The sequence below is a fragment of the Chrysemys picta genome, chromosome 1 (genome assembly GCF_011386835.1).
Source record: "Chrysemys picta bellii isolate R12L10 chromosome 1, ASM1138683v2, whole genome shotgun sequence".
NCBI classification, from domain to species: Eukaryota; Metazoa; Chordata; order Testudines; family Emydidae; genus Chrysemys; species Chrysemys picta.
The window spans coordinates 27,834,152-27,861,078 of NC_088791.1; the positions used below are offsets into that span (position 1 = coordinate 27,834,152).

The following is a 26,927-nucleotide window of genomic DNA, read 5'->3' on the forward strand; positions in this document are numbered from 1 at the left end:
TGGATGGACAGTGGACTGCAATTCCCCTGGAAGGGGGGAGGACCGAGTGTGGCACAGCTGAGTGCTGTGTCCTGAAGAGGACGCTGCGGTCCTTGGAGCAGATGTGACGACAGATGAGACACCACCAGGAGTCAGCATACTGACCTGTGGAGCCGATCTGCAAGATGATCAGCAGGGGGTGCTAGCATGGTGAGTCCCACCCCATCACAGAGCCTAAGATTACATTGTTCCTTTAAAAAAGCGACAAAGAGTCCCATGGCACCTTATAGACTAACAGACATATTGGAGCATAAGCTTTCGTGGGTGAATACCCACTTCGTCAGACGCATGAATAATGTTTAAATCATGTTGTTCCTTGAAGTAAATATTGACCTTGAGTTTACCTTGATCGATGTTTATCTCTTGGATCAATACATCTTGATGTTCACTTTAGTAGAAATTAATGTCTATTTATGTCTAGTTAATGTCATTTTACACAAGTGAGCTGAAACACAGGAAAGTTCAGTGAGTTCCCAAAGGCTAGTTATCTTCACTGACTTTTTAGATGGAATTATCTGTTGGCAATTTCCCAAAGGTATCACAAGAGAAGTCAGTCTAGTTGTAAGGGTTTGAAGGAGCTAGCAGTTTTAGTAGCAGGACTTGCTTAGAGAAGGCATTCCATGTGTGGGGGGAGGCATGGAAGAAAGGGCAAAATGGCTTATGACAGAAGTGCACTATGGCAGTTTGTTCCCTCTAAAACTCTCTCTACAAAGTCAGGCAATAAAAAGGACAAACACACAAAAGATATTTTGCCTTATCTCAGCTTGATAAGTAAGTCTGATACACAAAACACAGGCAATCAGAGAGGAAACTAGGGTTCTATTATTCCCTACAGCCTACTCTCAAACCCATGCTAATACCACGAGTGGTTGTTCATTAGGCATCTTTTTCTGTTCTGCTCTATTTTGGTTCTTATACTGTATCTACCATTATGATACCTTTGGAAGGTAATTTTCTTTAGTATATTTCAGCATGTGTACTGCATTCTTCAAAGCAAAGCAGCAGTTAGTTAATAAAAGCAATGAATACTGTCCATCCCTGCTGATGGAAAAATGTGCACATGGGTATTTTAATTTGTGAAAAGCATCTCTTACTGGAATCTAAATAGCGTCTTCACTTAATTGCTTTCTAAACGGTTTACTAAAATGTGCCTTGGTTCCGTGACATTAAGCTTGCAGCTTCTTTCCTCCACTTCAAAATGCAAGGCAAGCTGCTTTCTCTGATCCTAGTATCCTTCTATATCTGCCCTCTTCCTACAGAACAATATTAACTCTGCCATTTTTATATTTGTTAAATATATTTTTCCCCTTAGTGATGTTACTACCACTACCTGAGAAACCATGAGGGTCACACATTTATTTTCCAACCAGACTTGTAATTCTCCAGAGTTTTTAAGATGCTAATTCCTGTGCAGAGTAAGATGATTTGTTACACATCCTGGTATGTGCCTCTTACATGCACCAGCACAATGGTATCGTGTTCATACAGTGCCTTCGGAGACACATTCACTCTCTCTAAAGCACTGGGCAGGAAGAATATGAGAGGAGAACTACTACTGCAATCTGTTAGAGGAGAGAATGTGAGTAAATATATTCGGCCCCGAACCTGCATACACTTACACATGTTTAACTTTAGGAATGTGAGTAATCCCATTAATTTCAATGGGACTGCTTGCAGCAGAAAGTTAATCACCCGTATAAGTGTTTGCAGAATTGGTACCTTAGACTGTAATACCACTATTTATGTAATAGAATTCTCTCCTCATTTTAGAAGGGTGTCCACTCCACAAAAACACTCTCACTCCCCACCCAGGTTCTCTCTGGAGAAGCAAAAATCCAAGTACAAGTTTTCTCTTCTCTAATTCCTCCTGCCGTTCTATAGTTATGTTTTGCTTTCTATGCTTACTTTTAAAAGTTGTTGTTTATAAATGCAATGGTGCTGTTTTTCTTGAGTGATCCAAATCTCCCTGAAAGCCATTTTACTGAGTGCCAAAATAGATCCACACAAACATAACAGAAAAAGATCCTCCTATGACCGGGCTCCCCTGGCACTTTAACCACCTGGATTCAAAGTGCAACAACACAAGTTAGACAGTAAGGGTGTTATCATTTCAGACACTTGCCCTTGCTCCAATCCAAGGAGCATAAACAAAGACAAGGAGAAAGAAGTTGCCAGCGGCTTGAATGGAGGTCCCATATGAGCCACCAAAACAGTATTAAAAACCCACAAAGGAACCGTCTCTTTAACCAGTGGGTGGAGTTGAGTGACTCCTTTGAAGAACCTCATTTCCACTGAGTTTGAAAACACTGACTTCCCACGGATAGGTGGATGAAATGCCAAAATCGCTGCCAGGTGGACTTGCAATGAACTAAGTGCAAGACCAGAAGACTGAAGGTGTAACAGGTACTCCAAGATGTCCTGGATACAAGCCAGTGTTGGCTGAACTCCCCGGGCCAATGACCATACTAAGAGCAGCTTCTAGTTGGCCGAGTAGGGCACCCTGGTTGAGGGCTTCCAACTATTAAGCAAGAGCTGCCGGATCGCCACCGAACATCGTTCCTTTTCCTCATCTAATCATGCAGCACCCACAAAGAGATGCAGAGAGATGAGTGTTGGATGCAAAACTTGACTGTAATGCTGAGTCAGGAGGTCAGGATGAAGAGGCAGGAATATCGGAGGCTGAAACGATAATATGAGGAGGTTGGAGAATCAGCATTGTTTTGGCCACTCTGGAGCAATAAGAATGAGCTTGGCATGGTCCAATTTCAGCTTGAAAATGACCTGTGGGATGTCCGGAATTAGAGGAAAGGCACATAGGAGTGCCGATTCCCAGCTCAGGTGAAAAGCATTGGTCAAGGAGTCCAGACTGAGGCGACTTCAGGAACAGAATAGATGTCATTTCTTGTTTGGCACAAGAGAAAACAAGTTGATCGTCAGAATACCCCACAGACAGACTGCAGGATGATGGGCTTCAGAGACAGCTTGTGAATCAACGAGAAATTCCTGCTGAGGTTATTCACCAATTGATTCTGGAACCCAGGTAAGTGATCAGCCATGGGGGATGTTTTGCCAGATGAAAAATGCCAGACACTGATTGCCTCCTGACAAAGCATTTTGGAATGTGCTCCCCTCACCTGTTCACGTAATACATCATGGTGGTATTGCCAGAGAGTATGAGAAATGCTGCACCCTTGATATGAACCTGACAGGTCTGACAGGCATTGTAGATGGGATGAAGCTCTAGAACATTAATATACAGAGAAGCTTCTCACTCTGACCACAGATCTTGAACTTTCAATGAGTCCAAATGTGCTCCCCAAACTATTAAGGAGGCATCGGGTGATTACAGTCCTGGTCAATGGTGGCCAAGTGAGAGGAACACCCTGGCACACCGTGTCAAGAACTGTCCACCACTGTAGAAACCCAGGATTGGTGGGAGGAGTCAGATCAGAGTACCCAAGGGATAGCGATTTGGACGATAGATCAACTTCAGCGACATCTGAAGAGGACACAGGTGCAGCCTGGCATATTGGACTACCTGGGTAAATATGGCCATACGGCCTAGCAACCTCAGGCATACTTGGGCTGTGGTTGAGGGTTGAGACTGCAGCTTAAGACATACGTGATAGATCACCTGGAACTGCTCAGTCAGTAGAAATGCTCCTGACCTTGTCGAGTCTATCTGGGCCCCAATGAACTTGATTCTTCGAGTTGGAAGCAATACTGCCTTTCTGCTGTTTAGGATCAGACCTAGATGATTGAGTAGGCGTAGCGTGAAGTGAACATAAGAGAGGACTTCTTTGCTGGACTTGCCCCTCAGTAACCAATCATTCAGATACAGGAAGGTATGAATTCCCTTCTTCCTGAGATATGCTGTTACCACAATCACACACTTGATGAAAAGCAGAGAAACGGAAGAGATGCTGAACCCCAGTGGAGAGTCTGGAATCGAGAGGCAAAGCAGGTATGATGTCACCTGGTATGCTGCTGGCATGGAGATGGTCGGTAATGTTGCCATGTTGTTGGTACTGGACTCAACAGATGCCCCATGACCAGAACCGGAGTCGACGGGACAGGCCCTTGCTGTTCTCAGCATGGTACTGGTTAGCAGTTGGACAGACCTGCTCCATCCCACCTGCCAGAGTGAGTACAGTGCTGGTCAGCATTCCTCCTAGAAGGAGGAGTTGTTCCCCTGAGACCGGTAATTATCCCAACTCATTTTATGGGACCTCTTCCTTGCTGCACCAGAGGAGGGTAAACAATCTTTTCCTCTTGAGAGAAACACTAAAGCCCAAGCGTGGGGTGGCATCGCTTGTCACATCCGAAGGCGGCCGCTGATCAGATGAAGGTCTTGGTGCCAAAGGGGGCCTCCTGGCCTGCTTCAAAAGGTGCTGCTTCAACCACAAGTCTCTTGCCACCTGAGTCCTCTTTGTGAACGACTTGCAGATGGAGCACCTCTCTCTGTGTTCCTCACCAAGAAACAACAAGCACCTTGTGTGTGGGGAGTCTCAGCTGGGGATGGCCCCGCTACATAATGGACAATGCTTAAACCCTTGTTAGGACATCAAACGGCGTTAGCCAACTAATCTACTAACAATAAACTAATACTTAAACTAAGCCTATACAAGAAAAGTTCTCAGAAAACTGAAAGCGAAAGTGTGAGGTGAAGACAACACACAGAGCTCCGACTCTAGCCATGGGCAGTGACAAGAAACTGAGGGTGTCAGGGTAGCTCCACCTTTATATAACATGAGGAGGGGCTATGGCCACAGAACATTAGTGCCGCCCCTACGGATACTGCTAGGCTAAGTTCTCTGTTCCAGTATGCGAGGCGCACACACCAGCATAGAATACACAGCTGCATCTACTCGAACAAGAATTAAACTTTCCCCAAAACATTTCTCTGTGCCAAAAGACCATGCATGGACAATTACTGGAGGCTACTTCTTTGAGAATGATAGAAAAGTTGAGGTGGGAAAAAATATCAAACTTATAGTGAAAATATGTTTATTATCTCAGCTATAGCGTTGCTCCTGTGATTACATAATTTATAATAAGAACCATTATAGCCAGGTCCCCACTGTAAATAAGCACTTGTTCTCAATGGATTTTATTTAGTAAAATAAAGTTTGACTGACATAATAAAATAACAGCATATTCTGGTTCTTACCATACAGGCTGTACTCCAGATATCAGCAGGTGTACTGTAACCTGCTCCTATTAAAACCTCTATGGATCTATACTGTCTTGTCTGGATGTCTTCAGTGAAGTGTTTATGCTAAAATGGAAAGAATGGCATTAATGAAAAAAAAACTAACAATAAAAAGGTTTGTTCTCAACAATGAAGGCTAAATACTTAAAATAAGATTTTTATACTTACCACCCAGCAAGCATTTCCCAGATCAGCAATTTTAACTCTAATTTTATCTGCATTTCTTGGATCCAGGGGATTCACCAATAAGTCCGCAGCACGGGTTTTTGCTAGTACAAACAAGAAGTAGAACAGTTAGTACCCACGGCATGTTTTTTATTGTCTTTAAACAATATTGGTTTGACACTTCATCCAGTTTCTTAAAAACTTGGAGGCATCAAAATCATTAGCTGACAGTTATGAGAATTTAAAGTGACACTCAGATTTCCTTACCTTACCTTAGATTATTAAAACGTCTTACAGCCTGCATAATTTTGGAAGTTGAAAATTCACCCATTCCCATCCTGTACCACCAGTGAAACATTTTACTTATGATTTTAATCTTTCCCTAATATTTCACTCAAGATAGAAGATATCTAATATGTAACAGATACTTTATTAAGATACTGCTAACTTAAGCGTCCATTCACAACTCTCTTTCCACAATAATAGTTTTGCTTTTTGCAGATTAAAAAAATAGTTTGCTTTGGAAGATGTAAAATTTACAAGAAAGATTCTCATACAGATTATAAATGGCTAGGTTCTATGTGCTAAGAACAAAATTATTAACTCTGTGGTCTATCAGTAGCTCAGATGTACTAGCATGTGGGGATTAGAGTTTGGAATTCATGTTTGGTGTTGCATTCTGGACCAACAAGAACTGAGATTCCTGTGAAGGAATTGTGCTTAGCCTTGGAAGGAACTGAGGAAAAAGTGCCTCACATCTTTGCAGTCAATCATTTGTTCAAATCATTAGCACTAGCAGGTTCCAGCAGGAGCCTCAAGCCGCCCTCCTGAGAAGACAGTCAGCACCCAGATTTTTGAGGGTGAGAAGGTAAAGACAATTACAGGAATCTTCTTTGAGAGGGAAAAATGACAAATCATAACTTGTAACTGTCATGGAAAAAATCAAAATGTGTATATGGTTTTCATCTACTGCAAACAAATTACAACCCTGCAGGGGTCAGGAAGTGATTCCCCTCTCCCCCCACGTATTCTGTAAGGGTGGTGGTTTTGGGGTTTTTTTAAATCTCCCTCCTCTGAACCATCAGGGATGGCCACACCTGGAGATGGGATATTGGACAGGGAGGGCCAGAGCTCTGAGCATTCTCTCTTTCAGGCTGGCTGGCTCTTGCTTACATGCTCAGGGTCTAACTGATCACCATATATGAATACTGACTGAAGAGATCTGTGAGCTAGCCATTAGCGATTATCTTTGAGAACTTGTAGAGGATGGGACAGATCCTTGAGGACTGGAAAAGGGCAAATACGGTACCTAGCTATAAAAGGGGGAATAGGGACAACCCAGGGAATTTTAGACCAGTCAGCTTAACTTCAATATCCGGAAAGATAATGGAGAAAATAATCAATTTGTAACACCTAAAAGACAATAAGGTGATAAGTAACAGTCAACATGGATTTGTCAAGAACAAATCATGTCAAATGAACCTAATATCCTTCTTGGAAAGGGTGACAAGCCTTGTGGATGGGGGGAAGCAGTAGATATGATGTATCTCAATTTTAGTAAGGTTTGTGACACTGTATCACATGACCTCATAAACTAACGAGAGCAATATAGCCTAGAAGAAGCTACTATAAGTTGGGTGCACAACTGGCTGTAAAAGCATACCAGGAGATTAGTTATCAGTGGTTCACAATCAAGCTGATAGGGCATAGCAAGTGGGGTCCTGCAGGGATATATCCTGAGTCCAGTTCTATTCAATATCTTCATAAATGATTTGGATAATGGCATAGAGTACACTTATAAAGTTTGTGGATGATACCCAACTGGGAGGGGCTGGAAGCATTTTGGAGGATGGAATTAGAATTCAAAATGATCTTGACAAACTGGAGAAATGGTCTAGAATAAATAGGATGAAATTCAATAAGGACAAATGCAAATTATTATACTTAGGAAGGAATAATCAACTGCATAAATACAAAATGGGAAATGACTGCCTAGGAAGGAGTATTCCAAAAAGGGACCTGGGGATTATAGCTGATCACAAACTAAATATGAGTCAACAATTAAGACATTCGCAAAAAAAGCAAACATTATTTGGGAATATATTAACAGGAGTTTTGTCAGCAAGACACCAGAAGTAAATCTTCCACTCTACTCAGCACTGATAAGGCCTCATTCGGAAAGATGTGGACAAACTGGTGAAAGTCCAGAAGACAGCAATTAAAATGATGAAAGGTCAGAAAACATGACCTATGAGGAAAGACTGGAAAAATTGGGTTTGTGTAGTCTGGAGAAGAGAAGACGGGGGTGGGGGTTGCGAGTGGGGGGGGGGGTATGATAAGTCTTCAAGTATTTACAAGGTTTTTATAATGATACAGGTGATAGATTGTTCTCCTTAACCACTGAGGACAGGACAAGAAGTAATAGACTTAAATTGTAGCAAGGGAGATTTAGGTTAGACATTAGGAGAAACTTCCTAACTGTAAGGGTGGTTAAGCACTGGAACAAATTACTTAGGGAGGTTGTAGAATCTCTGTCATTGGAGATTTTTAAGAACAGGTTAGCCAAACACCTATCAGAGATGGTCTAGCTAATACTTAATCCTGACTCTGTACAAAGGACTGGACTAGATGACATATCAAGGTCCCTTCAGTCCTACATTTCTATGATTATCTTTACAATTCCTAACAGGTGTTTAACTAACCTGTTCAGTTTATTACACCCTTCATTCTGAATCCATTTTGTAGTATACAGAATGAATTATGGCCGTCAAGCGATTAAAAAAATTAATCGCGATTAATCGCACTGTTAAACAATAATAGAATATCATTTATTTAAATATTTTTGGATATTTTCTACATTTTCAAATATATTGATTTCAATTAGAACATAAAATATAAAGTGTACAGTGCTCACTTTACATTATTTTTTATTACAAATATTTGCACTGTAAAAATCAAAAGAAATAGTATTTTTCAATTCCCTTAATACAAGTACTGAAGTGCAATATCTTTATCATGAAAGTTGAACTTACAAATGTAGAATTATGTACAAAAAATAACTGCACTCAAAAATAAAAAAAAATGTAAAACTTTAGAGCCTACAAGTCCATTCAGTCCTACTTCTTGTTCAGTAAATTGCTCAAACAAGTTTGTTTACATTTGCAGGAGATAATGCTGCCCGCTTCTTTCTTTACACTGTCACCTGAAAGTAAGAACAGGCGTTCGCATGGCACTGTTGTAGCCGGCATCGCAAGATATTTATGTGCCAGATGCACTAAAGATTGATATTTCCCTTCATGCTTCAAACACCATTCCAGAGGACATGCGTTCCTACCGATGACTGGTTCTGCTCAATAACAATCCAAAGCGATGCAGACCAACACATGTTCATTTTCATTATCTGAATCAGATGCCACCAGCAGAAGGTTGATTTTCTTTTTTGATGGTTTGGGTTGTGTAGTTTCTGCATCAGAGTGTTGCTCTTAAGACTTCTGAAAGTGTGTTCCACACCTCCTCCTCCTCAGATTTTGGAAGGCACTTCATATTCTTAAACCTTGGGTCGAGTGCTGTAGCTATTTTTAGAAATCTCACATTGGTACCTTCTTTGTGTTTTGTCAAATCTGCTGTGAAAGTGTTCTTAAAATGAACAACGTGTGCTAGGTCATCATCCGAGACTGCTATAACATGAAATATATGGCAGAATGCGGGTAAAACAGAGCATGAGACATGCATTTCTCCCCCCAAGGAATGCAGTCACAAATTTCATTAACGCTTTTTTTTTTTTCCAAAAAGGAGCATCATCAGCATGGAAGCATGTCCTCTGGAATGGTGGCCGAAGCATGAATGGACATACAAATGTTAAGCATATCTGGCACATAAATACCTTGCAATGCCGGCTACAAAAGTGCCATGTGAATGCCCGTTCTCACTTTCAGGTGACACTGTAAATAAGTAGAGGGTAGCATTATCTCCTGTAAATGTAAACAAACTTGTTTGTCTTAGCGATTGGCTGAACAAGAAATAGGACTGAGTGGGCTTGTAGCGGGGTGGACACCGCTCCTGCCCTGATGGCTTTGGAACAGCCCTGCAGAAGGCTGTTGCAGGGAGAAGCAGCTACTGGCCTGATTGGGGGAAGTGGCTGCAGCTGGGCCACGCCCCAATCAGGCCTCAGCTGGCCTGTACAAAGAGGCTGGGAGCCAAGAGCTCAGCAGTCTCTCTCTGCCTTCAGAGAAGGGCCTGGTTGCAGGGAGCTAGACAAAGAGCACCTGAGTGGAGCAGGGCTGGGGAAAGGCTGAGGAGCTGGGGAGCTCCAGCCTGGAAAGCCCCAGGCTGCGGCCTAGTATTAGGCCAAGGGGTACTGGGGGGGTTGCAGAGGGCAGCCCAGGGCTAGGCCAAGGCATCAGGTCCAAACCCCCCTTGCCAGTGATGAGTGGCCTATACTGCATTCTGCCCCAGGGAGCGGGGGCTAGTTGGTGACTGGCAGTGGCCTAGTGCTGAGGCAAGGTGGGGATAGTGGGTGGGGGTTCCCCTGGGAGGGGAGACCCAGCGTGTGTGGGTACTGCCAGGGGCAGCACCCAGAGCAAGGGGCACCGGGGTCCTGGGAGGGACACGGGAGCCAGCTGAGGACAAGGTGGATCACCGGCCTGCAGAGGACGCTCCAGAGGTTGGTGAGCTAATTCCCTGGATGACCAGCAGGAGGCGCCGCAGGGGTGAGTCCAGACCTTTACAAGGCTCTAAGCAGTGGTTCTTAACATGGGTGCGAGCTGCCCTTTCTGGGGGTCTGAGACATGCCAGATTTTTTTAGAAGGTAAATCATTGAAAACACAAATTAAGCACAGGCACGTAAGTACAACTACTTTATTTCATCAAACCTGAGTATTTATTAACATTATACATTTTTTTAACGATTACTGTAATGTACAAACAAAAAATATATCTAGGTTTAAAGAACTGACCTATTTCAACAATTTTTGATATGGTGTGCGAGAACATATTTTGAGAACCAAAAGGGTGCAGGCTGCAGTAAAGGTTAAGAACCACTGCTCTAAAGGTTTACATTGTTTTGTTTTTGAGTGCAGCTATGTAACAAACAAACAAAATCTACATTTGCAAGTTGCACTTTCACGATAAAGAGATTGCACTACAGTACTTGTATGAGGTGAATTGAAAAAATACTATTTCTTTTGTTTATCATTTTTACAGTGCAAATATTTGTAATCAAAATAATAATATAAAGTGAGCACTGTTCACTTTGTATTCTGTGTTCTAACTGAAATCAATATATTTGAAAATGTAGAAAAACATCCAAAAATATTTAATAAATTTCAATTGGTATTCTATTGTTTAACAGTGCGATTAATCGCAATTAATTTTTTTGAGTTAATTGCATGAGTTAACTGTGATAAATCGACTGCCCTAGAATGAACGTATTCATACAGAGAGAAAAGAAAGCTAAAAAGTCCACAAAATATCTACAGATAAAGTGCTCCCAAAGGGCCATCTTCTTTCACTTTTCTAATAGATATCAGGGTAGTATTCTTAAAAAGCCCACATCAGGATACACACATAGGCACTCATAGTATCCAGGTCACAATTTTCAAAACTATTTAATCTATGTGCCAAACTTGTGATACCATCAAGTGGCACGATACTTAAAAGTCCAGAGAACGCCCCTTTTGTCCCAAGAGCACCCAAATAACGAAGCCCCCAAAATCACAAGTTACTTCAGAAATCCTTGGCAGAAGCGTTTAATTTTAAACTTCCAATATAAGGGCCAAAAATTCAACAGAGCCTTTATCCATCTTTCAGTTTGGTAGAAATCCTCATATTTCAAACTGGGGCTTGGATACCATAGGAAGCTTCCAATTAACCTCACTCTAAGGCATTTTCTGACAAATTAAGGCTCAAGTATTGACTGCTGTACCACACTTTAGCAATGTGCCTTTTGCTGTCTCAGTGAAAAAGCACCAAAACCTGGCCAATTCATAACCCTCTGAAAAATCTTAGTTCACATCTCCTCAGTACAGGGTTTACTTTGGTAGCTAAATTTTTTGACAACTTTCCATTTGCAATAAGCATGATACCTCCCAGGAATGCAGAAGCTGAGCAGAAGCTTATCATGCAATTGCTCCTCCTAGTTACTGTAGCACCAGAACAGAGGACAGGGAGATTATATCTTCTGTGTCTTAATGCATGCCCCCCACCTCCCAGCTCCTGGACAGTGTAGAAAAAAATTGCAGCATGACTCCAGAGCAGAGGGAATAAGAATCCAACGTGGGGGTCATGGAAGACAGAAATTATTGGGACAAGCAGGCAGTGGGGGGTCGGGGGAGATTGGGAATGAACGAGTGGGAGAACAATGGGGCAACAATGACTAGGAGCCAGGTCAGATGAGGAGCTGGGGTGGGGGGAGAGGGATTACACTTGGACTGGCTAAGCATTGAGGAATAAGGAACCTGGGTGGGAGGACTGAAAGCAGTGGGATGGGGAGACTGAGATCAGAGAAGGATACTAGGAGAAGGAGACTGGAATTCCCAGACAGGGTGCCTGGGAAGGAAAGTGGGATGAGGGCCCTGGAAACTAGAGAGAGGAGACTGGGACTCACCAGGTAGCTCTCAGGAGGAAATTAGGACTGGCTGAGCAAGGAGACTGGGACTGGGGGAGAGACATGACTGGCAGAAGGACACACTGAAAGGGATGGGTAGAAGGGTCACTGACAACCACAGAACATTCCCCTCCAGAATCTGGAATAGAATCCAAGATTCCTGAGTCATAAGAACATAAGAATGGCCATACTGAGTCAGACCAAAGGTCTATCTAGCCCAGTATCCTGTCTCTCACCATGAGCCAGATGCTTCAGACGGAACGAACACAACAGGGCAATTTCAAGTGATCCATCTCCTCTAAGATGTTCTGGACCTCCCTGGGAAACCCCAAAGAGTGAAGCCATGATTCACGGCACATCACAAAGGCTGCTGCCATTGACCTTGAAGATGTATCTGCTGCATCAACCACTGATTGAAAGGTGGTCCTGGCAATCAACTTGCCATCCTCAATGAGAACCTGGAATTGTGCTCTATCTTAGTGCAGAAGCTTGTCAATGAAGTCCAGGAATTTGGAATAGTTCAAATAATCATATTTAGCCAACAGTGCTTGGTAGTTAGCTAATCTGAACTAAAGGCTAGGAACATAAGAAGGGCCATATTGGGTCAGATCAGTGGTCCATCTAGCCCAGTATCCTGCCTCGTGCCAGTGGCTGGTGCCATATGCTTCAGAGGGAATTAACAGAACAGGGCAATATATTGAGTGATCCATCCCCGGTTGTCCAATTCCAGCTTCTGGAAATCACAGGCTTACAGTCAGTCTTGAGTGGTAACAGCTAATTTAGAAGCCTTTATTTTGTATGTATAGTTGGGATTATTTTTTCTCAATGTGCATTACTTTGCCTATAACAATACTGAATTTCATCTGCCATTTTATTGCCCAGGCAGTGTAGTTGTAGCCATGTCAGTCCCAGGATATTAGAGAGGCAAGGTGGGTGAGGTAATATCTTTTATTGGATCAACTATTTTGGAGAGAGAAACAAGCTTTCGAGCCACACAGAGCTCTTCAGGTCTGGGAAAGGAACTTCCAGCATCACAACAAAATGCAAGGTGGAACAGATTGTTTAGCTGCAGCACAAGTACTTAGCACATATTGTACGGGACCATTCAAGATAGAGAGGCCTGTTAACACCTCTGAAGTCATAGGACAAAATGAGGATATTAGTGAGTTACAGTTTGTTGTCCTCTCCATGGATCACCACCTTGTAGTGGTGGAGAGACTTGCGTGTCTCAATGACCCAAGAGCGATGCTACCTGGAGTCATGTACTCCCTTAGGGTCACCCATGGCAGAACAGTTAAGGGCTTTACACATGTCTTGGTCTCACTCTTAATATCAAGAAGACTAAAGTGCTCTATCAGCCCTCTCCAAATGAGGTATTACATGCCCCATCTATCAAAATCAATGGAGTGGCACTGGAGAATGTCAATCATTTCCTCTACCTTGGAAGTCATCTTTCATCCAAGGCAGATATTGATGCAGAAATTCAACATCGCCTGACCTGTGCCAGTGTAGCTTTTTCTCGTTTACAGCACAGGGTCTTTGAAGATCACCACATTCAAACAGACACCAAGCTTCTTGTTTATCAAGCCATTCTCCCAACACTGTTGTATGGGTCCAAAACTTGGACAACCTATAGATACCACTTGAAAGTCCTTGAGAGACACAATCAACGCTGCCTTTGTAAGATTCTGAAGATCAAATGGGAAGATATTAGCATTCTGGAAGAGGCAAAGACCACCAGTATCGAGGCAATGATCATCCGTCAGCAATTCCGCTGGACTGGTCACGTTGTCCGGATGCCAGACCATCGCCTCCCAAAACAGGTCCTGTTCTCTTAGCTGAAAGAAGGGTACCGTAACATGGGTGGACAACGGAAGCGTTATAAGGACTTGCTGAAGGACAACCTAAAAAATGTAATATTGACATTAATACCTGGGAGACACTTGCCCAGGATCGCTTAAAATGGAGTGAAGTCCTACGTGATGGTCCCCTGCATTTTGATCTTGCTCGCCAACAAGCCAAAGAGGACAAGAGGTGCAGGAGGAAGGAGAGACTGTTCTCCAGTCATGGTCAACAGCCTCCTGCTGAGCCTGAAAACATCTGCCCTCATTGTAACAGAACTTGTGGTTCAAGGATTGGCCTTATTAGCCACCTGAGGACCCATAACTCCCAAGGAAGATCATACTCGGTAACAAGTGATTGCCCATCGCAGTTTGTTGTAATAAGACAAACAGTATCTCTGTTCAGTTCATGATTTTTAGCATCCAGCAGAGTAATGAATTTAAATTCCCAGGCTCGTCTTTTGAAAGTGCTGTGCAGGTTTCCTTTGAGGATGACTGATAGGACAGATATAGAGTGATTGTTTTGTGAAAAGTGTTCACTCATGGGTGATGTGGTGTTTTTGTCTTTTATCATTTTTCCATCAGAGTTCATTTGGGAGCTGGTTTCACCCACATAGTTGTTATTGGGGCATTTAGTGTGCTGGATGAGGTATTCCACATGTTATAGTCATGTGTAGAATCCATGGAGCTTGTTTGGTGTGTTGTGGGGGGTGTTGAACATTGTAGTAGTGGAGATAATGTTGCAGGTTTTGAATCTGTTGTTCTGGCAACGCTTTGAGTTGGTGTGTCCTGGTCTGTAGGGAGCTTGCTTCTGATGATGATGAGCTTGGAGAGACCTGCTCCCTGTATCTTCTACTTCATACATCTGATGAAGTGGGTTCTAGCCTACGGAAGCTTATGCCCAAATAAATTTGTTTGTCTCTAAGGTGCCACAAGGACTCCTCAGTTTTTTTGCTGATACAGAGTAACACAGCTACCACTGAAACTTATTGGAGAAGGGCACTCCAACATTAGTTGGGTGAAGAAATACAAACAAGGAAAAGGGGAGAAATCCCTACTGAATTACGCATAGTGGTGTTAGCACAATAAATTATAAAAGTTGTATCCTCGCCTGTGAGAGATTTGGGAGATACCAGTATGACAACCACTGGTGACAGTGATCAGCAAGATAATGACTAAAATTTCAGGTTGTTCTGCAAGGGATGGATCTATTGATGGTTCCGCTGAAGGGAAACCATGATTGGACGATGGAATTGGGACAGACTCCTGCCTTAAATTGCATCTCCTGATGGTCGGGTTGCCAACATTCTAATTGCACAAAACCAAACACCTTACCCCGCCCCCTGTCCCACCCCTTCCCCAAGGCCACGCCCCGTTCCACCCCTTCTCAGAGGCCCCATCCCCACTCACTCCATCCCCTCACTCTTCACCACCCTCCCTCAATAGCTCATTTTCACCAGGGTGGGGCAATGGGTTGGGGTGCAGGAAGGGGTGAGGGCTTCAGCTGGTGGTGTGGGCTCTGGGTTGGGGCCAGGGATGAGAGTTTGGTGTGAAGGAGGGGGCTTGGGACTGGGACCGAGGGGTTTGGTGTGCACGAGGGAGCTGGAGGGTAGGGCCAAGGGGTTCGGCGTGTAGGAGGGGGCTCCAGCCTGAGGCAGGGGGTTGGAGGTGGGATGGGGTATGGGCTCTGGGCTGGGGATGCGGATGAGGGGTTTGGGCACAAGAGGAGGCTCTCAGCTGGGGACAAGAGGTTCAGCGTGTGGGAGGGGACGCCGGTTGAGGCAGGGGATTAGGGTGTGGGAGGGGCTCTGGGCTGCGGATGTGGGCTCTGGGCTGGGGCCAAGGGACAAGGGGTTTGAAGTGCGGGAGGGGGTTCCGAGGTAGGGTAGAGGGTTGGGGCACAGAAAGAGGCTCAGGGCTGGGGTACAGGAGGGGGTGAAGGGTGTGGGCTCTGGGCGGCACTCACCTCGGGCGGCTTCCTGCAAGCAGCAACATGTCCCTTGGCTCCTAGGTGGCGGCACGGACAGGCGGCTCTGCGTGCTGCCACAGCATGCAAGAGCCACCGTCTCAGCTCCCATTGGCTGTGATTCCCAGCCAATGTGAGCTGCAGAGCCAGCACAAAGGGCAGGAGCAGCGCACAGAGCCACCATAGCCATTCCTCCGCCTCGGAGCCGAGGGACATGTCGCCACTTCCGGGGAGCCGCACAGAGCCAGGTAGGGAGCCTGCCAGTTCTGCCAACCAGACTTTTAGTGGCCCACTGCCAGGATCCCTTTTCGACCAGGCATTCCAGTCAAAAACTGGACACCTGGCAACCCTACCTGGTGGAGTTAGGACCTTCCTTCATGAGGAAAAGCCCTGACAGTGATAGAGATTGGGGATCAGGGAGATAAAAATATCATCACGTGTAGCCTAAGTCTCTGCTTTCCCTGGTCCTGTCCCCCATGCCCCCCAAACTGACAGAGCCACAGCAGTTACAGTTTGCACCACAGCCAGAAGAGGCAGAGCCTACCATAGGTGGTTGAGGCTCCCTATGGATGCTTTTTGTCAGTGCTGCGGTTCCCAGTGTTTAGGCTTAGTTGGAACTGTAGGTGTCATTGCCACAAGAACATGGTCTGGTACCGATGGAGTCCTGGATTTGGGGGCATTCTTGTCATGACCCCGAGACTTAGAATATTCTAACTCCTTATGGACTGAGAAGGAAGACTTGTTCAACATAGGCAGAGTTGCACCCAACTTCTCTGAAGTGGACTTAGAGGAGAATTTGCTTACTCAGGCCTTGGCTACACTCGTGGATTTACAGCGCTGCCGCGGTAGCGCTGTGAAGCGCGAGTGTAGTCGCCTCTCTGAGGGGAATAGCTTGCAGCGCTGCGCTTTACAGTGGCGCTTTACAGCGCTGCACTCGCTGCGCTCAGGGGGAGTGTTTTTTCACACCCCTGAGCGCAGCAAGTGCAGCGTTGTGAATTGCCAGTGTAGCCAAGGTCATATTTATGAGAGCACTCTCTGCCTTCCTGGCAAGACCCAAATGAGGGATCTATAGAATCCCTTGCCCCTAAGTAGGACCATGTGGTAGGAGGTGCACTCCTTCTGAATCAGGCTGATGAACGAGGGGCACGAGGGACGAATCTCCCAGTCTGGATCTGACTGCAGACTCATGGCTTTCTATGTTAGGTGCTCCTTGAGGTAAAGTTCCTGCCCCTCAGAGGTACAACTGGAGAAAGAGCAGCAGATACTGCACCATGTTGTGATTTAAGCTTCCCCGAGGCAGTATAGACAAGGATGATGGTCATCACTGACTGAGAAGGAGAATGGACAAGAACACAGATTTTGGAGCCTGGAGTCCTGGGCATAGTCCAGTACTCATAAAAGGATGGGGGGGGGGGAGAGAGAAGAGGAGAGGTTTTCCCCGGGATGGGGACTAACTATAAAACTTAGCTAAAACTACAGAGTAAAATTACACACACACACACACCCACACACACACTTACAGAGATCGAAGAATAAATCAAGGCAAAGCTCTGGACACTGGGGGTTCTGAATCAAGCCATACGGCAATAAGAAGGAACTGGAGAGGCGGTAGGTCCTCTCTTCCCTTTATTTCCTCAGTTGGAGGCGCAAGGAGTGTGAGGGCTTATGCACGGACCAACAGACACTGTTTTCAAGAATTCTCTGACTCCAGGCGCATGGAGCACAGTGCAGTACACGTAGGGATCAGCACTCGAAAAATTTCTGCTTTTTCAGTTGACTTTTTTAAAAACATAAGAAATTACACACACACACAACTATATTACAAGAATGTTAAGGTTAAGAGGCTTCTAAGGTACTAGTATCATGTAACAGTTCCCTGGTGCAACTTATGTTAAACTAGGTAAAATGGGAGTGCTTATTAATTAAGGCCTTGGACTTCTTTCTAGGCATGTTGTCTTATTTGACTGTAATTTTGCTTAGTTTTCTTTTAATCTTCTCACAGACCTTTGAATTAATTTATTAAGGTGAAGTTCTGTGTCAGTTACCTTACTTAAATCTTGAATTAATATCTACCATACTATAGTCTCTTAATCCACTAATTTTTAAATTGAGTACCTATGCCTGGGATGATGCTCATGCAAACCTAATGCTCGTGCCCAATGAACCTTCATATTTTCCCTTACCTGGTTACAGATTTCTTTTCTTACTATCTCTTCCACTGTTTTTTTAGGATTGAAATTACCAGTAGATTTACCATTAGGTAACTGACACAGATCAAAACATCCACAGGTAAAATCCTGGTGTCATTGAAGTCAGTGGCAAAACTCCCAATGAATGGAATGGGGCCACGATTTTACCTGAAGTCTTCCTCCTATGCACCTTCTATACAAGGGATCTGTAGAGACTTTCTGGTTTGGGGTCTGGATTAGAAGCCAAGCAAAGTCTCTCCTTTGCTTTTAATTTCCTGCAACCTTATCCAAAATGTTTTGCTGTTATAGTCGCTGAATTATAAAATTGTGCCTCACCTTTTTGTAAAAAAATTTTTGTCATCCACTTCACTGCAGAGGACATCAAGGAGATTCCCAAACCTGAGCCATTCTTTTTAGGTGACAAATCTGAGGAACTGTCCCAGATTGAGGTGTCATTAAAGAGGAGTTTTTAGAACAAACGGATAGATTAAACAGTAATAACTCACCAGGATCAGATGGTATTCATCAAGAGTCTGAAGGAACTCAAATATGAAATTGCAGAATTACTAACTGCAGTATGTAACCTATCAATTAAATCAAACTCTGTACCAGATGACTGGAGGATAGCTAATGTAATGCTCCTATCTATAAAAAAGGTTTCAAAGGCGATACTGGCAATTACAGGCGGACCTTCAGTACCAGGCAAATTGGTTAAAACTATAGTAAAGAACAAAATTGTCACATAAATATATAAAAATAAATAAACACAATATGTTGGGGAAGAGTCAAATGGCTTTTGTAAAGTGAAATCATGCCTTGCTAATCTATTACCATTCTCTGAGTCAACAAGCATGCAGACAAAGATGATCCAGTGGATACAGTGTACTTGGAGTTTCAAAAGTCTTTGGCAAGGTCCCTCACCAAAGGCTCTTACACAAATTAACCAGTCATGCGATAAGAGGGAAGATGCTTTCATGGATCCGTAACTAGTTAAAAGTTAGGAAACAAAAGGTAAGAATAAATGGTCAGTTTTCACAATGGAAAGAGGTAAATAGTGGGGTTCCCCAGAGAGGTATACTGGAGCCAGTGCTGTTCAACATATTTATAAATGACCTGGAAAAAGGTGTGTAAACAGTGATGTGGCAAAATTTGCAACCAATATTAATTACTCAAGATAATACAGTCCAAAGCTGACTGTGAAGAATTACAAAGAGATCTCAAAAAACTGGGTGACTAGGCAACAAACTGGCAGACAAAATTCAGTGTTGATAAATGCAAAATAATACACAGTGGAAAAAATAATCCCAGCTATACATACAAAATGATGGGGTCTAAATTAGTTGCTTACCACTCAAGAAAGAGATCTTGGCGTCATCGTTGATAGTTCTCTGAAAACATCTGCTCAATGTGCTGCAGCAGTCAAAAAAGCTAACGGAATCTGGAAGGGACCTTGAGATTCCCCTTAGTCCAGTCCCCTGCACTCATGGCAGGACTAAGTATTGTCTAGACTATCCCTGACAGGTGTTTATTTAGCCTCCTCTTGAAAATCTCCAATAATGGAGATTCCACTACCTCCCCAGGCAATTTATTCCAGTGCTTAACCACCCGAACAGTTAGGAAGTTTTTCCTAATGTCCAACCTAAACTAACCTTGTTACAATTTAAACCCATTGCTTCTTGTCCTATCCTCAGAAGTTAAGGAGAACAATCTTTCTCTCTCTCCTTGTAACAATCTTTTATGAACTTGAAAGCTTTTATCATGTACCTTCTCAGTCTTTTCTTCTTCAGACTAAACAAACCCAATTTTTTTCAATCTTCCCTCACAGGTCATGCTTTCTAGACCAGTAGTTCTCGAACTTTTGTCCTGGTGACCCCTTTCACATAGCAAGCCTCTGACTGTGACCCCCCTTATAAATTAAAAACACTTTTTTATATATTTAACACCATTATAAATGCTGGATGCAAAGCAGGGTTTGGGGTGGAGGCTGACAGCTCGCAACCCCCATGTAATAACTTCGAGACCCCCTGAGGGGTCCCAACCCCCAGTTTGAGAACCCCCGTTCTAGACCTTAATCATTTTTGTTGCTCTTCTCTGGATTGACTCCAATTTGTCCACATCCTTCCTGAAATGTGGCACCCAAAACTGGACACCATACTCCAGTTGAGGTCTAATCAGCATAGAATAGAGCAGAAGAATTACTTTTCATGTCTTGCTTACAACACTTCTGCTAATACATCCCAGAATGATGTTTGGGTTTATTTTGTAACAATGTTACACTGTTGACTCCTATTTAGCTTGTGATCCACTATGACCCCCAGATTCCTTTCTAGAGTACTCCCTAGGCAATCATTTCCCATTTTGTATGTATGCAACTGATTGTTCCTTTCTAAGTGGAGTACTTTGTATTTGTCCTTATTGAATTCCATCCTATTTACTGCAAACCATTTCTCCAGTTTGTCCAGATCATTTTGAATTTTAATCTTATCCCCCAAAACACTTGCAACCCCTCCCAACTTGGAATCCTCCGCAAACTTTATAAGTGTACTCTCTGTGCCTTTATCTAAATCATTGGTGAAGATATTGAACAGAACCGGACCCTGCAGGACCCCACTTGATATACCCTGATAATTTTGTTCTTTACTATAGTTCAGGGGTAGGCAACCTATGGCACGCGTGCCAAAGGTGGCACACGAGCTGATTTTCAGTGGCACTCAAACTGCCTGAGTCCTGGCCACCGGTCCAGGGGGCTCTGCATTTTAATTTAACTTTAAATGAAGCTTCTTAAATATTTTAAAACCCTTATTTACTTTACATACAACAATAGTTTAGTTATATATTATAGACTTATAGAAAGAGACCTTGTAAAAATGTTAAAATTATTACTGGCACGCGAAACGTTAAATTAGAGTGAATAAATGAAGACTCGGCACACCACTTCTGAAAGGTTGCCAAGCCCTGCTACAGTTTCACCCAATTTGCCTGGTATATTAGAATTGGAAAAGGTATAGAGAAGGGATACAAAATGATCAAGAGTATGGAACAACTTCTCTGAGGAGAGATTAAAAAGACTGGGACTGTTCAGCTTAGAAAAGAGACGTCTAAGGGTGGGGGCAATATAATCATGAATGGTGTGAAGAAAGTGAATAAGGAAGTGTTTATTTACCCCTTCACATAACACAAGAAGCCAGGGTCACACAATGAAATTATTAGGCAGCAGCTTTAAAACAAACATAAGGAAGTACTACTTCACACAATACAAATTCAACGTATGGAACTCGTTGCCAGGGGATGTTGTGAAGGCCAAAAGGATAACTCGGTTCAAAAAAGAATTAGATAAGTTCATGGAGGATAGGTCCATCAATGGCTATTAGCCAAAATAGTTAAGGATGCAACCCCATGCGCCAGGGGTCCCTAAATTTCTGACCACCAGAAGCTAAGACTTGAGAACTGGGAATGGATTATTTGATAATTGCCCTGTTCTGTTCATTCTCTCAAACATCTGGCACCGGCCACTGTCATAAAGAATAGTCATACAGAGTGATCTGGATCGCTTGGTAGGCTGGGCACATTCAAACAGAATGATTTTAAAACAGCCAAATGCAATGTTATACATCTAAGAGCAAAGAATGCAGGCCATACCTATTGAATGGGTAACTGTATCCTGAAAATCAATGACTCTGAAAAAGATTTAGAGAGCATAACGGACAAGTAACTCAACATCGTCTCCCAGTGCAATTTTGAGTTCCTTTACGTTACAGACATCTCTCTTTCTTTCTTTCGTCTCTCTTTTTTTTTTTTTTAATTACTCAAACTGGAAGTATATGCCAGATTTTTTAAATTTTGCAAAAAGTTCTCCTGTACTCTGTTCCAAATTATAGTTTAAAGCCCTTTCAGTTTTGAACCAAGAAAACTGGTTCCTCCTTTACTTAAGTAAAGACCATATAATCTAAGTCTCTGCCTCTTAGCAGAAGGCATTTCAAAGCACTGTCAAACCAAAGCTTTCTTTTCTGTATTATCACCTCATTCGTCCATTTGTCAATGTGGTCTTTTTTTCTCGGCAATAGACCACTGACAAGAAACCTTCATCAATAGGCTGCAGTTTTCTCTTCTCCGCTCCCTAAAGTCATCTGAGCCTATCAAATCTTTTTTTCTTGTGTCGGTTTCCAAATATTTGTATTAAGTGGAAATTCACCAGCATTCTCTAGGAGCATAGATTCTAAAGAGGGAAAAGACCTTTTAAAAGTTATCTAGTCCATCTCTTTGCCAGTAGGGGATCTCTTTTGTCCTTATACTTTCCTTGTCCTGGCACCTGGGAGGCAGTGTATCATCCCGTTCTCTCTATCTGAATCAAATGATCTATGATTCTTTTATAGTGCCCATCACTGTAGTATCTAAGCATCAATTCCGAGCCATGATTTCATTATTAAATCACGTATCAAAACCACTTCTCTCTCCTTCCCGTTGACTGGTCATCTTTCAATGCTTACTTTTCCTTCACTAGTTAAGACTAGTATTCTCTGCCTCTTCCCAGTCTCATTATCCTCTAACTCAGCAAGTGCAGAATATTCTCAGGAACTCATTTATTTGCTATTCACTATGCTCAAAGACTGCTATGCCTGGCTCTGTTCCACACCCATATTTGTAACCATTCACAAATGGTTAGAGAACACTCCTGGTGTTCTCTAACCTCCCACACAGTTTTTAAATGAAGCCTGCTAAACAGAACACAACTAGCTCTAAAAAAACCTCACCAAACCAGCACTTTTTGTGTCAGCCATTCATACAGAAAATACAGACACTATACTTGTTTTTCCGAAGTCTCATAAGCACATCTGAGGTCATCTGCTCAATGTTACCTAAGCTAACTGTCTGACCTTTATTGTATTGTTTTTAATTCATATGTTTATTAGTCACTAACCAGTGCTCACACTTAGTTCCTGCCTCTAACTCGGATCAAAATGTCCCCCCCCAAATCCCATTCAGGTTTTACTACTATTGCTGAGTGCCATGTGCAGGAGCCACAGTGCAAGTGTGATTCTTCTGCAAGGGAATTTCAAATGTGATGAAAAAGAGAGGAGAGGGCATGCTGGGTTGAATAACTGCACACCCACCCCAGATGTACAGCTGATATGATATTCTGTATTATAACAAGGCAAAACCATGAAATCAACAGAGCCATTCTTTAGCAAATAGCTGTTAACAATCACTTCTAAAGAATGGCTTACTACCTATGAGCACCTGTAAAGCACCTATACTTTATGATGTACTACCAAACTTTTAATAAGGAGCTCTATGCATGTGTCTGCTTAATTTACATGGCACATCTATTTAGGAACTTATATGATTCCCCATCCTGTATGTCTGAGCACCTATACAACAGTTTATTCTTAAAATACAATAAATATGCAGGAGTTAAAGTGAAAAGAGTTTCCTATTCTGGCTTCTGGCTTTATAATTAAGATATAACTGACAACTTAAACCAGCCAAATGGATGAAATATTAAATTTAAAATAATTATAATTGAGATTTACTATTAACATAATATATGGAGTAAATAAGCAAAAGAGGCTAGTTTAAAATAATTTCATCAGTATCTAAATAAAAAATAAGCTCTCAATGCACACATCACTGAATAGAGTTATGGCACACATACAACATTTAAACTCATCATTCCATTCCAAAGTAGGATTTCATCTACAATTCTGAGAAACACAGGAGCATTTACAAGAGGAGGCAAGTACTTACTTTTTGGCAAATCTCCAGTACTAGACGCTGAAACTGTTCTGCTCCTATCCTGAGATGGGCTGCTCTCGTCTCTTTCAGTTACAGATGATCCCTCAGAAACAGCTGAACTACAAGCTACAGATTCTAAAGCTCCAGAGAACATTGAAGCTGAAAATTCAGAGAACTGTGACTCAGGAATTTTATGAGGTCCATTTGGCAATTCACCATTAAATTGTTCATAGGAGCTACTATAAGAATAATCACTTTTTGCATTTGGCTCATTGAAGTTATACTCCTCAGGGTTTGGGCAGTCTTCCTCATCCTCATCTTCATCTTCAATCTGTTGTTCCAGTAAGAATGGCCCATTTACAATATGGCCATTTGTTTTGGGGGATTCTATCCACGTAGGGTCTGTGTTGACAAGTTCCTGTTCAACATCATCATCTTTCTCAGTGTTTTCTTTTTCTGTGTCTTCTTTTTCCTCCTGATCTTCTGCTTCACCTTAAGAATGTAATGAACAACATATTAGATAATACATCAATATACCTTTTTGAAATTATGATTTTTCATGATCTTTAACTCCTCAATAACTACTGGACTTCAGTGTAAAGAAACAATGAATATTACTTGAATCCACAAAGATTTCCAACTTTAACTTAAATTCTTTTAATTTATTAGGCATCTCATTTCACTTTTTATTTGGAAATGCTTGTGTTTTACAACTCTGATTATTTTCCAATTTCATCTTCATGTTATAAAATAAATATTTTTCAGCTAAGCTAACAAGTTGTTATTATTATTCACAATTTGTATTACGGTAATGCCCAAAGGTCACAATATGCTAGGTGCTGCACTAACACTCAGGAGAGATGGTCCACCTCCAAAGAGCTCACAGTCTGCAGCCCCAATCCTGCAGGCTGTTACATATGTGTGGACAGCTATATCGGTGTGGAGCCCCATTGAATTCAAAGGGACTCTGCATGGGCATAATTAGAGCCCTATCAAATTCATGGTCCATTTTGGTCAATTTCATGGTCACAGGTTTTTAAAAATTGTAAATTTTGGGTCAGGACCCCCAATTTGAGAAACGCTAGTCTCCCCCGTGAAATCTGTATAGTGTAGGGTAAAAGCACGCAAAAGACCAGATTTCATGGGGGGAGACCAGATTTCATGGTCTGTAATGCATTTTTCATGGCTGTGAATTTAGTAGGAGGTCTGCCCACTCAGGACAGCTTGCAGGATCAGAGTCTACACTGAAACAAGACACGTGGACATACCAAACAGCAGGAGAGAATGAGGGAGGAAGGACAAGGATAATCATAAATAAGATCATAAAGTTATATAGTTGTGTACAACTTAATGGCTCCTAATCTCTATTTGTTGATATAAACAAATAAAGCATCATATAAAGACCAGCACAAATATGTCTCATGAAGGGATCTGAAGAAGAGGGCAATGGCCTTACTGATTAGTTCAAGGGGAACATTCTATGTATAGGGGGCAAGGGAAGAGAAAGCACTAGTAAAGCTGAAGGAGAAGAGGCCAAATAGGCATTCAAGGCTAGCATCACTGCCAGAATGAAGGGAGTGGTGGCAATGAGTAAAGAGTGGATAAGCAGGGAAGGGCAGAGTTATGGAGGTCCTTGAAGATAAGAACAAGAACCCTGAATCTCATACAGTGGCCAACAGGGAGCCAGTAGAGAGACTCAAAGAAATGCAAGATATGGCCAGAGCAAGGGACAAGAAAGGTGATCCTAGAAGCAGCATTTTATCTAGAATGGAGAGGGGCAATGTGAAGGTTGGGGAGACCAGAGAGAAGTTGGTTACAGGAGTGATTTTCAACCTTTTTTTATTTGAGGACCCTTGTAGAAATGTAGGTGGGGACCCCTTTAGAAATCTTAAACAAAATCTGTGAACCCCCATATGTCCACAGACCGCAGGTTGAAAACCACTGGATTACAGTAATCAAGACATAATGAGGGTCTGAAAGAGTTTTTAGTAACATGGGAAGAAAAACAAAAGGCTTATCTTAGAAATGTTATGGAAGAAGCAGCAGGATTTGCAGATAACTATAATAGTAATAAATTACTTAGATGTGCACAGAAAGGGAGAGGTGGAATAAGAGATGACTCTATAGCTACATTAATTTTATGGAATAAAGATGCAACTTGTTGTCCTGTTACTTCCTCAGGATGCTTAGTTATGTCAGCACCTGTAGTAATAATAGATTTTCAGGACCTAAGTCAAATGATTTATTAATATTTAATTAAAGTATCTTTAATTAAGGTTGTTTTTACCTCATTGCCATTTGATCAGAGAAAACTAGGGCGGCCAAGTGATTAAAAAAATTGTGATTAATCGTGCTGTTAAACAATAACAGAATACCATTTATTTAAAGCAACAGAGGGTCCTGTGGCACCTTTAAGACTAACAGAAGTATTGGAACATAAGCTTTCGTGGGTGAATGCCCACTTCATCAGACGCAATATTTTTGGATGTTTTCTACATTTTCAAATATATTGATTTCAATTACAATACAGAATACAAAGTGTACAGTGCTCACTTTATATTATTTTGTATTACAAATATTTGCACAGTAAAAAAAAAGAAATAGTATTTTTCAATTCATCTAATACAAGTACTATAGTGCATTATCTTTTGTCATTAAAGTTGAACTTACAAATGTAGAATTATGTACAAAAAATAACTGCACTCAAAAATAAAACAATATAAAACTTTAGTGCCTACAAGTCCATTCAGTCCTACTTCTTGTCCAGCCAATCGCTCAGACTAACAAGTTTGTTTACATTTGCAGAAGGTAATGAGAGTCACATGCCACCAGCAGAAGGTTGATTTTCTTTTTCTGTGGTTCCGATTCTGTAGTTTCCACCTCAGAGTGTTGATCTTTTAAGACTTCTGAAGACATGCTCCACACCTTGTCCCTCTCAGATTTTGGAAGGAACTTCAGATTCTTAAACCTTGGGACAAGTGCTGTTGCTGTTTTTAGAAATCTCACATTGGTACCACCTTTGCGTTTTGTCAAATCTGCAGTGTAAGTGTTCTTGAAACGAACAACATGTGTTGGGTCATCATCTGAGACTGCTATAACATGAAATAGATGGCAGAATGCGGGTAAACCAGAGCCGGAGACATACAATTCTCCCCCAAGGAGTTCATTCACAAATGAT

General features: G+C 42.3%; 1 protein-coding gene across 16 annotated transcripts in view; it reads right to left on the minus strand.

Moving 5' to 3' along the window:
- Positions 1 to 26,927, minus strand: part of SRPK2 (SRSF protein kinase 2) — a 255,110-nt gene that overhangs the window by 23,306 nt on the left and 204,877 nt on the right. For all 16 annotated transcript variants that reach the window (XM_065559685.1, XM_065559775.1, XM_065559727.1 and 13 more), the window contains 3 exons: positions 23,762 to 24,241; positions 5,420 to 5,520; positions 5,210 to 5,317 (listed from right to left, as the gene is read on the minus strand). In XM_065559685.1, coding sequence (XP_065415757.1) covers positions 5,210 to 5,317; positions 5,420 to 5,520; positions 23,762 to 24,241 — 689 coding nt within the window. The remainder of the gene's footprint in view (positions 1 to 5,209; positions 5,318 to 5,419; positions 5,521 to 23,761; positions 24,242 to 26,927) is intronic.